A 17854-nucleotide genomic window follows, 5' to 3' on the forward strand; every position below is an offset into this window, starting at 1 on the left:
TTAAGGGACTTAACAGTACACTTTGAAGAATTCTACTTTTTAAGCATGTAAGATAGTAGGTTTCTATAATACATAGATTATCTGTATGTATATATTGTATAGTATCTACATTTGTACATTTACAAAAACAAACTCATTGGAAAATGGTGTTTCCTCCTGCCTCTTCCATCTGCTGGATGGAAGGCTGGCTTGCGTCCCACCGTATTCCCTATTTAGTGCACAGCTTTTGACCAGGGCCCATGGGGTTCTGGCCAAAGGTAGTGTGCTATATTGGAATAGGGTGCTATTTTCGACACAGTCTGTGTCTCTTGCGTGTGCTGTTAGTCTCTCAGACTGACGCAAGTTAGTAGACACTGACCGCTAACTGACCGCTAACTGACCGCTTCAGGAGCATATCTTCTGCCAGAGCTCTAGTGCTGATGGCGTCATTGTCCAAGAATCCATTTGATATCCACAGGATGAAGCCACTAGCCAACACAGATAGAGTGACAGTACATGATATTTCCATAAACATATACAATAAGGTGTCCAGAGAGGTGACTGCTGCAGGGAGTATCCTAAAAACCAAGGTCACAAGGATGGTGGAAGTCCATGACAATCAGAAATCTCCTGGCAACTTCTTAACTTAGAGTGCAACTGTGTCCGTGTCTTGTTTTGGGGCTAAAGCTGGAGGATGTTGAGGATGGTGAGGCCGAGTGACCAGATAAATGTTGGTAGATGAACCCATGTACAGAACAGTGTGTAGGACTATGCCGCTTTGCCCCAACAGCTACCCCATATCCTCTCCAGCTCTGCAGCCCCTGTCCCTCCTCCCTCCTTCCTCCATGATAAGAGTCTCTCTCTCCTTCTCTTCTTCCTTTACTTCCTCCTACAGTGCCACGTTGAACTCTGTGACCAGGAAGTCTACGTGGTCTCTCTCTTTGGTCTTGAAAGCCTCAGCGATGAGGCGCGCTGCGTCCCTGTGCTCCCGGCCCCTCAGGGAAACCCCGTTTACCTCCAGGATTACCTGACCCACCTGCAGTTGCCCGCAGTTGTGCGCCGAACCACCCCTCTGAGAGAGAGAGAGAGAGAGAGAGAGAGAGAGAGAGCAAGACCTAGAACATTTATTTGTGATAAAGAGAGCACAAACAGACGACAAACACTCGTTGGCGCATCGTCACCGTTACAATTACTAATAAACCAGGAAGCAAAAGGACCTTTGTGATCTCATCTCTCACCACTGTTCCAGTCCCTCAGATCAAATCAAATCACATTTTATTTGTCACATGCTTTGTAAACAACAGGTGTAGACTAACAGTGAAATGCTTACTTACGGGTCCATCCCAACAATACAGAGAGAAAAATAGAAGAAAAAAACTAGAACAATTATAATACGATGAATAAATACACAATGAGTAACAATAACTTGGCTATATACATGGGGTATCAGTACTGTGTTGATGTGCAGGGGTACGAAGAAATGGAGGTAAATATATACATATAGGTAGCGGTAAAGTGACAAGGCAACAGGATATATAATAAACAGTAGCAGAAGAGTATGTGATGAGTCAAAAAGGGTCAACACAGATATTCCAGGTAGCTATTTGGTTAACTATTTAGCAGTTTATGGCTTAGGGGTAGAAGCTGTTCAGGGTCCTGTTGGTTTCAGACTTGGTGCATCGGTACCACTTTCTGTGCGGTAGCAGAGAGAACAGTCTATGACTTGGGTGGTAATTTTTAGGGTCTTCCTCTGATACCACCTGGTATCGAGGTCCTGGATGGCAGGGAGCTTGGCGCCAGTGATGTACTGGGCCGTATGCAGTTGCCATACCAAGCGGTGATGCAGCCAGTTAAGATGCTTTCTATGGAGCAGCTGTAGAACTTTTTGACGATCTGAGGGCCCATGTCAAATCTTTTCAGCCTCCTGAGGGGGAAGAGGCAATGTCATACCTTCTTCACAACTGTTAATTCCACAGAGGAACTTGAAGCTCTCGACCCGCTCCACTACAGCCCTGTCCTGTAGTCCACGATCAGCTCCTTTTTAATGCTGACATTAAGGGAAAGGTTGTTGTCCTGGCACAACACTGACTTCCTTATCTGCAGTTAGAGGGGTTTCAAATGCCACTCAGCCTGCAGTGGAGCACAGCATTACTAGCATAATTATCACTATCAGTTTTTTTATTTAGTGCATCATCAGTTCTCTAATTTACTGAGCCAGCCACAATTACCCTCAGCCACTGGAGAGACATGGAGATGGCTGTGATCACAGCCGGGAAGTAGGACTGCTGATGGTGCTGTAGCACTCCCTGAAAAACCAAAATAAATAAATATATATTAACTTTAAAAAAAAATCTATTGTATTTTTCCCCAAAAGTGGTGCACTGGGCCTTTACTAGTCCTGTATTAGCGGACCAATATAGCCACCTGTAGCACGGGCAAAAAAAAACGTTTTTCACCCCCACACATCTTCCTGTGGCTATGGCTGTGTTAGGGACAGCAGCAGCAGTTCAGGGAGTGTGATAGGGAGTGATGGTGATAGTGGCCACAGTGGTGCCTTCACTCTAGAGGGCCACTCATTTGGAACGTTCACATGGACTGTGATGACCTGAGAGACTAAAGATACTACAAGAGTAAAACCAAAGATACTGGTAACTAACCCAAGATATATCACCAGCATCGTTTCCAACGGGAGCAAATTAAGCATAGTGGGCAAAACAAGCGAGCAGGTGGGCAAAGCCAAGCACGAGCTAGCAAGATCCTATTGCCTTATTTTAGCATGTATTTGCATATTTCAGTTAGGGAACGCCTTCTCTGTGAAGGCCTTCTCCTTCTTAACAACACCATTTTTTGCAATTTTGGCAAAGGGTCAAGTCTACAAAAGTTTGACTCTGTTCGTAACAGACTGTAGTTTTGGGAACAGAAAACTGTATTGAGATCGAATGTTTCATCGATGAGAACATTTGCAGAATGTCAGACAAGTTTCATCTAGCTCCATCTTCTCCCACTTTAGTTTATTTATTTTTATACCAAAAGTCAAAAGGCCTCCTGCGGGGACGGGGGCTGGGATTAATTTGAATTTTTTACAAAATATATATACTGCTCAAAAAAATAAAGGGAAAACTAAAATAACACATCCTAGATCTGAATGAATGAAATAATCTTATTAAATACTTTTTTCTTTACATAGTTCAATGTGCTGACAACAAAATCACACAAAAAGAATCGATGGAAATCCAATTTATCAACCCATGGAGGTCTGGATTTGGAGTCACACTCAAAATTAAAGTGGAAAACCACACTACAGGCTGATCCAACTTTGATGTAATGTCCTTAAAACAAGTCAAAATGAGGCTCAGCAGTGTGTGTGGCCTCCACGTGCCTGTATGACCTCCCTACAACGCCTGGGCATGCTCCTGATGAGGTGGCGGATGGTCTCCTGAGGGATCTCCTCCCAGACCTGGACTAAAGCATCCGCCAACTCCTGGACAGTCTGTGGTGCAACGTGGCGTTGATGGATGGAGCGAGACATGACGTCCCAGATGTGCTCAATTGGATTCAGGTCTGGGGAACGGGCGGGCCAGTCCATAGCATCAATGCCTTCCTCTTGCAGGAACTGCTGACACACTCCAGCCACATGAGGTCTAGCATTGTCTTGCATTAGGAGGAACCCAGGGCCAACCGCACCAGCATATGGTCTCACAAGGGGTCTGAGAATCTCATCTCGCTACCTAATGGCAGTCAGGCTACCTCTGGCGAGCACATGGAGGGCTGTGTGGCCCCCCAAAGAAATGCCACCCCACACCATGACTGACCCACCGCCAAACCGGTCATGCTGGAGGATGTTGCAGGCAGCAGAACGTTCTCCACGGCGTCTCCAGACTCTGTCACGTCTGTCACGTGCTCAGTGTGAACCTGCTTTCATCTGTGAAGAGCACAGGGCGCCAGTGGCGAATTTGCCAATCTTGGTGTTCTCTGGCAAATGCCAAACGTCCTGCATGGTGTTGGGCTGTAAGCACAAACCCCACCTGTGGACGTCGGGCCCACATATCACCCTCATGGAGTCTGTTTCTGACCGTTTGAGCAGACACATGCACATTTGTGGTCTGCTGGAGGTCATTTTGCAGGGTTCTGGCAGTGCTTCTCCTGCTCCTCCTTGCACAAAGGCGGAGGTAGCGGTCCTGCTGCTGGGTTGTTGCCCTCCTACGGCCTCCTCCACGTCTCCTGATGTACTGGCCTGTCTCCTGGTAGCGCCTCCATGCTCTGGACACTACGCTGACAGACACAGCAAACCTTCTTGCTACAGCTCGCATTGATGTGCCATCCTGGATGAGCTGCACTACCTGAGCCACTTGTGTGGGTTGTAGACTCCGTCTCATGCTACCACTAGAGTGAAAGCACCGCCAGCATTCAAAAGTGGCCAAAACATCAGCCAGGAAGCATAGGAACTGAGAAGTGGTCTGTGGTCACCACCTGCAGAACCACTCCTTTATTGGGGGTGTCTTGCTAATTGCCTATAATTTCCACCTGTTGTCTATTCCATTTGCACAACAGCATGTGAAATTTATTGTCAATCAGTGTTGCTTCCTAAGTGGACAGTTTGATTTCACAGAAGTGTGATTGACTTGGAGTTACATTGTGTTGTTTAAGTGTTCCCTTTATTTTTTTGAGCAGTGTATAAATATAGGACAAAACACACATCACGACAAGAGAGACAACACTACATAAAGAGAGACCTAAGACAGCAACATAGAAAGGCAGCAACACATGACAACACAGCATGGTAGCAACACAACATAACAACAACATGGTAGCAACACAACATGATAGCAGCACAAAACATGGTACAGACATTATTGGGCACAGACAACAGCACAAAGGGCAAGAAGGTAAAGACAACAATACATCAGGCAAAGCAGCCACAACTGTCAGTAAGAGTGTCCATGATTGAGTCTTTCAATGAAGAGATTGAGATAAAACTGTCCAGTTTGAGCGTTTGTTGCAGCTCATTCCAGTCGCTAGTTGCAGCGAACTGAAAAGAGGAGAGACCCAGGGATGTGTGTGCTTTGGGGACCTTTAACAGAATGTGACTGGCAAAACGGGTGTTGTATGTGGAGGATGAGGGCTGCAGTAGATATCTCAGATAGGGGGGAGTGAGGCCAAAGAGGGTTTTTATAAATAAGCATCAACCAGTGGGTCTTGCGAATCAACTCCAATTCCAATGTTAGTCCGTTAGAGTTTGTTAAATGGCTTACTGAAACGTAATAACAAAATGTAGACCTGTCTTTGCTAAATTTGTCGACCCATTTGCAGTCCACATTGTCCTAACTAATTGTATGGCTTTAATAGCATTCACACTGATACAGGGGCTAATGTAAATTGTATTATGGCTGAGCATGGACATGGCAAATATTGTAAATAAGCAAGATTAAATGAATTATTGATAAGGTGTAAAAATAGAACAAATAATTCTAATAAAATACTAACCAAAACTAAACAACTTGTTTTAAATAGGCTATGTCACACTTACTGGGACCATCATTTCTCCCTGTGGGCATATAATATTAAAACAATGTAGACAACGGAGGGTTTTACACACATCCAAACTTTTCACAGTAGCTGGATAAAGATTCACTATAAAGAGAAAGGCAGAATGTCCGGTCACTGTCATACCGCTCCCAAATAGGCCTGTGTTTTCTGAACATAATTGGAACCATTTTACAGATCAGATTGTATTCACACATCTCCAGAAGTTGCATTGCAAGCGCACCACGACGTTGTCACGATAAAACCAGGAAGGTGAATCCTTCTATGTTTGGTTATAATACAATTAAACAAAAAATAAGCAATCTGTTTAAAAAAACAACAATAAATACATGTAAAATGTAATGAATGATATCATAAAATCGCCAATATAAAAAAGACACACATTGCTGTTGAACCAACCTTCATTATAGTAGGCCTGAGGGAAGGCTTAGGTTTTCAACATATGAAACGGAAAACTAGCGAAAACTAGATAACTTCTAATTACGAGGTTCACCAGTATCTCTCATTTTATGATGGGCATGGACATGTAGCCTACATCATGGCGGGGGTTTAACGTACATCAAAAACGGGACCTGTATGGCTAAAATAATGTGGGCCTGCCTACAATGCATAGTTAAAAAGAGAATGTCAGCTCTCTGTGTTACTCCTCTCAAACCTGATATTTTAATCAAGCTTTGGTGATGATATTTTAATAAAGCTTTGGTGATGATATTTAAAAAAAGCTTTGGTGATTATATTTTAATAAAGCTTTGGTGATGATATTTTAATAAAGCTTTGGTGATGATATTTTATTAAAGCTTTGGTGATGATATTTGAATAAAGCTTTGGTGATGATATTTGAATAAAGCTTTGGTGATGATATTTGAATAAAGCTTTGGTGATTATATTTGAATAAAGCTTTTGTGATGATATTTTAATAAAGCTTTGGTGATGATATTTAAAAAAAGCTTTGGTGATTATATTTTAATAAAGCTTTGGTGATGATATTTTAATAAAGCTTTGGTGATGATATTTTATTAAAGCTTTGGTGATGATATTTTATTAAAGCTTTGGTGATGATATTTTATTAAAGCTTTGGTGATGATATTTTAATAAAGCTTTGGTGATGATATTTTAATAAAGCTTTGGTGATTATATTTTAATAAAGCTTTGGTGATGATATTTTATTAAAGCTTTGGTGAGGATATTTTATTAAAGCTTTGGTGAGGATATTTTAATAAAGCTTTGGTGATGATATTTTATTAAAGCTTTGGTGATGATATTTTATTAAAGCTTTGGTGAGGATATTTTAATAAAGCTTTGGTGATTATATTTTAATAAAGCTTTGGTGATTATATTTTATTAAAGCTTTGGTGATTATATTTTATTAAAGCTTTGGTGATGATATTTTATTAAAGCTTTGGTGATGATATTTTATTAAAGCTTTGGTGATGATATTTTATTAAAGCTTTGGTGAGGATATTTTAATAAAGCTTTGGTGGTGATATTTTAATAAAGCTTTGGTGAGGATATTTTAATAAAGCTTTGGTGATGATATTTATAAACGCTTTGGTGATTATATTTTAATAAAGCTTTGGTGGTGATATTTTAATAAAGCTTTGGTGAGGATATTTTAATAAAGCTTTGGTGATGATATTTATAAACGCTTTGGTGATTATATTTTAATAAAGCTTTGGTGATGATATTTTAATAAAGTTTGGTGAGGATATTTTAATAAAGCTTAGGTGATTAAGATGTACTTCCAAGCGGTCTCAGAAGGCAAACCCTTTATCGACAGTCTAGACTACTTCGCGATTGCATTGGGCATCAAAAGCCTTCCTCTCATGCCTGTCTGTCACTCGCTCGATTGCCTCCCTCTCTCTCTCTTCCTCTCCTACCTCCCCTTTTCTGCAAACTTTCTCAGTCTGAATCCCCTTTATTATTAACACAATGTACCATCTTCTCTTCCATCTCTCTGTATATCTCTCTCCCCTCCCTTGCTCCCTGTCTCCCTCCCTTCGTTGCTCTCTTTGATTTTGAATATGCTGATTTCCCGGTCAGAGCCTTTGTCGCTCCCCTCGCAATCAGCGGCTCTTTTATTTTTCATTAGCCTCTCACCAAAGCATCTTTTGAGCGGGAGGGCTTTCAGTGGTTCTCTGAACTCCACAGAACAGCACAGCTCCCTCCCCAGTCCTCCTCTCTCCTCACTCTTTAGGTTAATCAAAAGAGACACAGACAGACCTGAACAGAGCAGAGCTACAGCCAGGTATGGTGGTATTACTCTCAGTTCTTACTTAGATGTGGCCTTCAGCCAACCATTTTATTTCACATAACAGTCACTGCTCTCAGTAGATGTACTCTTTCAGGTAAAGGAAGAGAACAGGATCAACTCTTATCCTCTTGATTAAACCAATGAAAGGTGCTTGGAACCCAAAAAACACATTTAATGTACTCTTACAGTTAGACATTCATGTAAAGCACCTGGCAAGGGTAAAGGGCAATATTTACCTGAGCTGGACTTGAACTAGCCACACCCACGGACGTCTAACCTTAGTCACGACATCACAGGGTTGAACTTTGACCCTGTTGCTATGGCTACTGTAATATTTAAATGTAAATCCCTACCTCTTTGCAGGGGTTTTTGCAAACATACCATTAAAACACGGAACATGCCGCATATATAATGGCGCCGGAGGAGGTGGCTGCCGTTTTACGGGCTCCTAACCAACTGTGCTACTGTGTGTTTTTTTGCATTATTTGTAAATTATTTTGTACAGAATGTTGCTGCCACTCTCTCTTTTGACAGAAAAGAGCCTCTGGATATCAGAACAGCGATTGCTCACCTCATACTGGACAAAGATTTTTTATTTAACAAGTCGGACGCGATGTCATTCGCATGAAGAAGAGACAGCGATATAGGGGATCAGGGTGCCTTGTAAGAATCCGACGGCGACTGGGTAATCCATCTCTACCATCCATCCTATTAGCCAACGTGCAATCATTGGATAATAAAATGGATGAGCTCCGATCAAGACTAATCTACCAATGGGACATTAAAACTGTAATATCTTACGTTTCACTGAGTCCTGGCTGAACGACGACATGGATAACATACAGCTGGCTGGGTTTTTCGTGCTTCGGCAAGATAGAACGGCTGCCTCCAGTAAGTCTGTGTCTATTTGTTAATAACAGCTGGTGCACGAAATCTAATATTAAGTAAGTCTCAAGGTTTTGTTCGCCGGAGTATCTCATGATAAGCTGTAGACCACATTATTACCAAGAGAGTTTTCATCTATATTTTTCATAGCTGTCTATTTACCACCACAAACTGATGCTGGCATTAAGACAGCATTCAACGAGCTGTATAAAGCCATAAGCAAACAAGAAAATGCTCATCCAGAGGTGGCGCTCCTAGTGGCCGCGGACTTTAATACAAGGAAACTTAAATCTGTTTTACCTCATTTCTACCAGCAGGTGCAACCAGAGGAAAAAAAACTCTAGACCACCTTTACTTCATACACAGACACGAGTACAAAGTTTTCCCTCGCTGTCACGCTCTGACCTAGGAGAGCTGTGTTTTTCTGTTTATTTATGTCAGGGTGTGATATGGGTGGGCAGTCTATGTTTTTTGTTTCTATGTTTTGTTTTGTGCCTACTACTCGTGCTCTCCCTCCAGTGCGCCTCCATAATCCAGTACATCCTGTGCCTGCTCCTCGCACTCTCACTCCAATTCGCCTCCATAGCCCAGTACGGCCGGTGCCTGCTTTGAGCACTCGGTCCTCAGTGCGTCTTCCTAGTCCGGTGAGACCTGTTTCAGCTCCACGATCTAAGCCTCCAGTGATAAGCGATGGTCCGAAGCCTGTAGAGATGATCCATGGCATGAAGCCTCTAGTGATGATCCATGGCCCGGAGCATGTAGGGATGTTCCATGGCACGAAGTCTCGAGAGGTAATCCATGGCCCGGAGCCTGTAGAAACAATCCTTGGCAAAAAGCCTGAAGGGGTTATAAATGGTCCAGAGTCTGTAGGGATAAACCCTGGCATGAAGCCTGTAGGAATAACCCATGGCCCGGCACCTGTAGAGATCATCCATGGTAAGAAGCCTCCTTTGATGATCCATGGCGCGGAACCTGTAGAGATGATCCATGGCATGGAGCCAGCAGCAGCATTCACTAGTCCGGAACCGATAATGACGCTTCCCAGTCCGGACCCTCCGGCGACGCTCCTCCGTCCGGAGCCTCCAGCGACACTCCTCAGTCCAGAGCCTCCAGCGACGCTCACCAGTACGGAGCCTCCAGCGACGCTCCCCAGTCCGGAACCTCCAGCAACGCACCCCAGTCCGGAACCTCCAGCGACGCTCCTCAGTCCGGAGCCTCCAGCAACGCTCCTCAGCCTTGAGCCTCCAGCAACGCTCCCCAGTCCGGAGTCTTCAGCGACAGTCTGCAGCCCGGAGCCTTCAGCGGCGGTCCTCAGCCCAGAGCCTTCAGCGGCGGTCCGCAGCCCAGAGCCGTCAGCGGCGGTCTGCAGCCCAGAGCCTTCAGCGGCGGTCCGCAGCCCAGAGCCTTCAGCGGCGGTCCGCAGCCCAGAGCCTTCAACGGCGGTCCGCAGCCCAGAGCCTTCAGCGGCGGTCCGCAGCCCAGAGTCTTCAACGGCGGTCTGCAGCCCAGAGTCTTCAGCGGCGGCCTTTAGCCCAGAGTCTTCAGCGGCGGTTGGCGGTCCAAAGCCTCCAGCGATGATCCACGGTCTGGTTCCTCCGGACATACAGAATCAGGGGGATCAGCGGGCAGTGGGGGCTCTACGCCTGGAACCAGAGCCGCTGCCAAGTATGGATGCCCACCCGGACCCTCCCCAATAGGTTCAGGTTTGCGGCCAGGAGTCCGCACCTTTGGGGGGGAGGGGGGTACTGTCCCGCTCTGACCTAGGAGAGCTGTGTTTTTCTGTTTAATTAGGTCAGGGTGTGATATGGGTGGGCAGTCTATGTTTTTTGTTTCTATGTTTTGTTCTTGTTTTAATAGTTCTAGGTTGAGTTTTGATGATCTCCAATTAGAGGCAGCTGGTTCGTGTTGTCTCTAATTGGAGATCATATTTAAGTTGGGGTTTGTCTATGGGGTTTTGTGGGTAGTTGTTTTCCGTTTTGTAAGTATTACCTGACGGAATTTTGGCTGTCGTTTTTGTTGTTTTCTGTTTAGTGTCTTCATTAAAGTAAATATGAGCACTCTACACGCCGCGCCTTGGTCCCCTTTATACGACCCATGTTACACTCGGACTCCATTTGGCAAATCTGAACATAATTATATCCTCCTGATTCCTGCTTACAAGCAAAACTAAAGCAGGAAGTACCAGTGACTCGTTCATTACAGAAGTGGTCAGATGACGCAGATGCTAAGCTACAAGACTGTTTTGCTAGCACAGACTGGAATATGTTCAGGGATTCTTCTGATAGCATTGAGGAGTACACCACATCAGTCACTGGTTTCATCAAAAAGTGCATCGATGATGTCGTCCCCATAGTGACCGTACATACACACCTCAACCAGAAGCCATGGATTACAGGCAACATCCGGACAGAGCTAAATGGTAGAGCTGCCACTTTCAAGGAGCGGGACTCTAATCCGGACGGTTATAAGAAATCCCGCTACGCCCTCAGACGAACCATCAAACAGGCAAAGCGTCAATATAGGACTAAGATTGAATCCTACGTTCGCCGGATGTGGCAGGGCTTGCAAACTATTACAGACTACAAAGGGAAGCACAGCCGCGAGCTGCCCAGTGACACAAACCTACCAGATGAGCTAAATTACTTCTATGCACGCTGCGAGGCAAGCAACACTGAAGCATGCATGAGAGCACCAGCTGTTCAGGATGACTGTGTGATCACGCTCTCCGTAGACAATGTGAGTAAGACCTTTAAACAGGTCTACATTCACAAGGCTGCAGGGCCAGACGGATTACCAGGACATGTTCTCTGGGCATGCGCTGACCAACTGGCAAGTGTCTTCACTGACATTTTCAACATGTCCCTGACCGAGTCTGTAATACCAACATGTTTCAAGCAGGCCACCATAGTCCCTGTGCCCAAGAACACCAAGGTAACCTGCCTAAATGACTACCGACCCGTAGCACTCACGTCTGTAGCCATGAAGTGGTTTGAAAGGCCGGTCATGGCTCACATCAACACCATTATCCCAGAAACCCTAGACTCACTCCAATTTGCTTACCGCCCCAACAGATCCACAGATGACGCAATCTCTATTGCACTCCACACTGCCATTTTCCACATGGACAAAAGGAACACCTATATGAGAATGCTATTCATTGACTACAGCTCAGCATTCAACACCATAGTGCCCTCAAAGCTCATCACTAAGCTAAGGACCCTGGGACTAAACACCTCCCTCTGCAACTGGATCCTGGACTTCCTGACGAGCCACCCCTGGTGGTAAGGGTAGGTAACAACACATCTGCCACACTGATCCTCAACACGGAGTCCCTCAGGGGTGCATGCTCAATCCCCTCCTGTACTCCCTGTTCACCCAGGACTGCATTGCCATGCATGACTCCAACACCTTCCTTAAGTTTGCCGACGACACAACAGTGGTAGGCCTGATCACCGGCAATGATGACACAGCCTATAGGGAGGAGGTCAGAGACCTGGCAGTGTGGTGCCAGGCTAACAACCTCTCCCTCAACGTGATCAAGACAAAGGAGATGATTGTGGACTACATCGACGGGCTGTAGTGGAGCATGTTGAGAGCTTCAAGTTCATTGGTGTCCACATCACCAATTAACTATCATGGTCCAAACACACCAAGACAGTCGTGAAGAGTGCACGACAACGCCTATTCCCCCTCAGGAGACTGAAAAGATTTGACACAGCTGCACCATTGAGAGCATCTTAACTGGTTGCATCACCACCTAGTATGGCGCATGTATTCGGCGCATGTGACAAATAAAATGTATAATTGCCTAGCATTGTGTCATTGTCTCAGGCCCTCTGAGCGTCAGAGCCCTGTGATGGAGTCTATTCTAAAGGTTATAATCATCCCTAGAAAATCTGCCAGTCTCCTGAAGTGAAGGAACAATGGCATGGCAGCCAGGGCTCTCAGTTTGAGTTCTCTTCCAGTGTGAAACCACAGGACTGATCTGACAGAGGCTGTGTTGTGTAGCCATGTGTGGAAGAGGAGGCTGCACGGGCCAATGACAGCGCAGAGTTGCAGAACACAGAGTACCGTGGCTAGATCAATTCTGACAGGTGCAGGAGATTGTCTGGCAAGCTGTCATTTCGGAGATTACTTGAAAAGGGAGAGGTGAGAGTGGTGAGGGGCATGAGGGGTTTATTCTAGGCTGTTTGAGACCCACCTGTATGGTGACGATGCGTGGCAGGGGCTGGCGAGTGTTGGCACCCCCTTCGATGGCGATGCCCAGAGTGCTGGCACTCTTTGCCACCCTCACCAGTGTGGAGGTGGGCTCCAAGAGACCCGGCTGCAGAGAGAGAAAGAGAGAGAGAGAGAGAGAGAGAGAGAGAAGAAAGGGGGCATAATATAACTCAGCTTTTTACTCAAATATTCACCCTGGAGACCCATGAACACTTTTCTTTTGCACCTTTGTTACACATTGGTCCACCCATAAAGATTGGAACCAATCAACAATTTTCCCACCACCTAACCACTAATCAGCAATAAGCATAAAGGGACAGGCAGAGGAAACAAGAGACCTCTAGCGCAGTATGAGATGAGATGGACAAGTGATTGACTAGATGAGAAATCATTGAAAGGACAAAAATGTATCAATGAGCAAAGAAAGAAAAACTGTATGTGCATAAAGAAAGAATAAAACAGAAAGAAGTTAGGACAATTAGGATTGAGAACAAGCTTCAAGATAGCGTGAGCAGTGACAGAGGACAACCCAGCTTTGTTTGTCTGTTTCTCTTCTTGTCATCCCTCACTTTCAGCTCCATCCATCCATTCATCCACCCATACATCTCCCTCTTTCTCTTTCTGTGTCGTCTTTCTCCCAGCTGGTGTGTCCTCCTCACCGGTTTGGCGGTGCTGTCCCCTCCTGCCCCCTGGGGGTCTCGTGGGGGGCGTGTGTGGGGACTGCTTTCCCTGCTGAGTCGTCCCGACTCGCTAATGTCCACCCCGCTGTCCTCGCTCAGTGTCTGTCCACTGTCTGACAGCTGGGACAGGGTGGCACCTTGGAGGGGATGGGTGCAGAAGGTTAGAGACCGGCACAGGGACACACTCAGGCAGAAATACATACACCCATGATTACACATAAACATGCACTTCCTCTTATTTGTGTAACCAATCCTTTGCTTCCAAATCTGGTCTCATGGTTTTCGGAGTCCAACTCTAGCCTTTCCTCCAACCTACTCTCTCCATGCCTCTTACCTCGTGACTGGGGCAGGGACCGCACCTCGTTGACGTCAGACTCTGCATTGGGCCTGTGGACCTCCACCATGACAAAGTGTTGTTTGTTGGAGCCAGAGGAGGCCTTGTCCGGGCTGTGTGGAAGGGGAGGGGGTGTGGATGGGGCAGGGAGTGGAGGGGGAGGGGGTAGATATGGGGAGGGAGCGGCAGGTTTGGTGGTCTTAGTAGGGGACTGGACTCTAGGGAAGGGGCCTATGGCGTGCTTGTTGACCATGGAAAACTTGGCATTTGCCATCTCCTTCTTATGGGGGACGGAGGGGTCCCTCTTATGGGGGATAGAGAAATCCTTTTGGGGGGGGACCTTGGGTGAGGAGGGGGACCCTTGGTCCCCTCTCTGGTCCTTGGGTGGGTTATGGGCAGGGGCGGTGAAGTAGAGTCCAGAATAGGAGGACTCGGAGGAAGGGCGTTTTTTGACCTGGTCTCGTCTGCTGGGATGCCTCTGCAGCCCTGGAGGGGGTGGGGGTTTGAAGGTGGGGGGAGATTCGGATGTGGAATGCACCTCATCCTAAGGTAAGAGGAGAACAAACAGATCACATTCCTTTCATCCCACAAAACACTCATATACTACAGCACATCTCTGGAATCTCATCATTCCACACACACACACTACCAATTGTCACGCCTCAGAATTCAACACAACTCAATCAGTTAGGCCATGATTCAGTTGAGCCTCACAGCTAAACATGGTCTTTGTGTAACCTCAGGTTACACCTTCCCAGTCCGCTGTGTCCCCAGCAACAAGCTCTCCCCTCCAAACAAAACCAACTGAGAAATGGACAATGAAAACAGCAACATGAGCGGGGAGAGAATGAATGAAGTGATTCATTGCTTTAAAAAAAAGAGAAAGCAATCAAAACCAACACAAATATGTTCTGACTGAATGGAGTTGAGGTGTTTTTAAGACTCTTCAGGTCTTTGCTTTCTGTGTCCCACATTACATCGCCTTGGAACCAACACAACCTCCTGTCGACATCGGTTACTGTTGCTCTGGTAACTGTGGTAGGTATTCTTGTTTGTGTTTGTGTGTTTCTGATTATAGCTTTTACCTCAGGTGTCAGACAGAGAGCAAGTTCCTCCTTAGTAAGGAGGGAGGAGGAGGAAGAAGAGGAAAAAGGTATGCACTAATATCCTCTAACTCTAAACAGACTCCTCCACAGGAAAGAAATAAATAAGGGATGAAGGCTATAAGAGTTCAAACTGCATATCCGTTGTTTCCTCTTCTTGTCCCTCTTTCATTTCCAGCCATGTTGTTTTTTCCCTCTCCCTCCATCCCTCCCTCCCTCCAACCTCTGCTCTGTCCATCTTTATGAGCTTATGCTTCTGGGTCTGACTGCGGGGCTCACCAGAGAGACATCAGGCAGTGCATCATCCAGACTCTCTTGAGGCTCCTCCCCATTACTCTCCACCATACTGTCATTCTGAGAGAGAGAGAGAGAGAGAGAGAGAGAGAGAGAGAGGAGGGGAAAATAGGGGGGAGACGAGGGTAGAAAGAGAAGAGAGAGAGAGGAGGGAGAGAGAAAGAGACAGCGAGAGAGAGGGAGGTTACTTGAACAGCTGCTTATTTATCCTAAAGCAAATGTTGAGTCCAAATTGCATTTCGTAGGAGTTGTTTCATCTCTGAGGGAGGAAAAATAACTCAATATTGTTCTAAATATACTGATCATTCTAAATGAATGTAAATCTACATTCTAATCTCAACGTTTGGAATGCAATACTGCAGGTGGGTACTCGTCACACACACACACACAAGCGCACACGCACTCACACACACTCACAAATGTTGCAGTATTTGCATTGTCTCTACGCACACTCACACACACTTTCAATCTCACTCCAACACATACACACAAGCACTCACTCCATAATTTTCTCACCACTCACACATAATATGTACATACATTTATAGTGACTCTACACACCCGCACACCCACTCACATGCAAGCTGCTGTTCTCTGTATTGGAACTGACTTTTTAAATATTTCCTGCATATAGTATGCTTACTTACTTACTTACTTTATTGTGTATTTAATATTTCTTATTCTTATTTCTTGTGAGTTTTTTCTAGTAATACATTGTTATTGATTATTGCATTGCTGGGTTTCGAGTTTGCAAGAAAGGCATTTCACTGTACTTGTGCATTTGACATCAAAGCTTAAAACCTGAAACCAGAACACACACCTCTAGATCTCTATATTACACCTTTCAATCTCAAAGTTTGGAATGCAATACCACACAAGGCACACATCCAAGAGCACAAACACACAGACAGAAACCCAAGATATCTGCATGGTGCAGGATGAACTGTTGTTCACTGTTGATTGTTTAGTGAGTTCAGAGCAGCAATACCCTTCATTAAACTCTGCCTGTACCAAAACAAAAGCCCCATAATTTCAGTCTAATTAAACGCTCACTGCCGGCACCGGGAGTACTTACCGGCTATTAATTTACTGCAATACAGGGGCACAACTTTCACTGGGGACGAGGGGGGACATGACCCCCCACATTCTAAAATATAATTTTTTATCATTGCACTGGGATACTAAAAGTGGCATCGCGTGCTTTAGGACCATGCGGACGCCTCAGAGCGGTCGGGTAGGCTATTTGGCAATTTCAGCCACCTGGATTTAGGAAAGCGTGGATATCACAGAGTGTGCAGACAGGCTGTGTGAAGGCAAAGCTTCTGAAAGGCACAGTGCTGCTGTCTCTGTGTGTGTTGCGCTTTTTCTCAGAGAAGTAAAAACAAGCAGAGCAGAAACTGTATACTCTTTATTTGACTGATGTAGCTGGCAAGGTAACTGCTGTTTTAAATATTTATTCCCAGTTTTGAGCTAGTAGTGTAACTGACATGTAACGTTAGCTACAGTAATAATTCATCCCCCCTCTTCTGTCTGAAGAGAAGGAACTAGCTAGCTAGTAGCTACCACAGCCAGTTCAGCTCTAGTCTCTAGCTATCTAACAGCTGTTGTGTGTATGAAATGTTTTATAGACTTTTTGTCCCGTTTCAACAGAAGTAAATTAACTTGGCTAGTTTTCATCAGTTGATGTACCATTACTATTAGAGATTGCCAAAAGTTGGTTAACCTCTATGGGCTAGGTGGGACGCAAGCGTCCCACCTACTCAACAGCCAGTGTAATCCCGTGGCGCGATATTCAAATACCTTAGAAATGCTATTACTTCAATTTCTCAAACATATGACTATTTTACACCATTTTAAAGACAAGACTCTCGTTAATCGAACCACACTGTCCGATTTCAAAAAGGCTTTACAACGAAAGCAAAACATTAGATTATGTCAGCAGAGTACCCAGCCAGAAATAATCAGACACCCATTTTTCAAGCTAGCATATAATATCACATAAACCCAAACCACAGCTAAATGCAGCACTAACCTTTGATGATCTTCATCAGATGACAATCCTAGGACATTATGTTATACAATACATGCATGTTTTGTTCAATCAAGTTCATATTTATATCAAAAACCAGCTTTTTACATTAGCATGTGACTAGCATGTGACTAGCATTCCCACCGAACACTTCCGGTGAATTTATTAAATTACTCACGATAAACGTTCACAAAAAACATAACAATTATTTTAAGAATTATAGATACAGAACTCCTTTATGCACTCGCTATGTCTGATTTTAAAATAGCTTTTCGGTGAAAGCACATTTTGCAATATTCTGAGTAGATAGCCCGGCCATCACAGGCTAGCTATTTTGACACCCACCAAGTGTGGTACTCACCAAACTCCGATTTACTATTAGAAAAGTTTGATTACCTTTGCTGTTCTTCGTCAGAATGCACTCCCAGGACTTCTACTTCAATAACAAATGTTGGTTTGGTTCCAAATAATCCATAGTTATATCCAAATAGCGGCGTTTTGTTCGTGCGTTCAAGACACTATCCGAAGGGTAAAGAA

The 17854-nt window shown here is 44.9% G+C and overlaps 1 protein-coding gene across 1 annotated transcript in view; it reads right to left on the reverse strand.

The window, feature by feature from the left end:
- Nucleotides 1-245: 245 nt before the first annotated feature.
- The window catches only part of LOC115160285 (whirlin-like), a 169109-nt gene continuing 151500 nt past the window's right edge, over nucleotides 246-17854 (reverse strand). Inside the window, exons 8-12 of the mRNA XM_029710646.1 lie at nucleotides 15274-15348; nucleotides 13892-14435; nucleotides 13537-13694; nucleotides 12861-12983; nucleotides 246-1051 (exon numbers count right to left, since the gene is read on the reverse strand). Of these exons, the coding sequence (XP_029566506.1) occupies nucleotides 869-1051; nucleotides 12861-12983; nucleotides 13537-13694; nucleotides 13892-14435; nucleotides 15274-15348 (1083 nt within the window). The 3' untranslated portion in view covers nucleotides 246-868. The remainder of the gene's footprint in view (nucleotides 1052-12860; nucleotides 12984-13536; nucleotides 13695-13891; nucleotides 14436-15273; nucleotides 15349-17854) is intronic.

This window comes from Salmo trutta, chromosome 23 (genome assembly GCF_901001165.1).
Source record: "Salmo trutta chromosome 23, fSalTru1.1, whole genome shotgun sequence".
In the NCBI taxonomy this organism is placed as follows: domain Eukaryota; kingdom Metazoa; phylum Chordata; class Actinopteri; order Salmoniformes; family Salmonidae; genus Salmo; species Salmo trutta.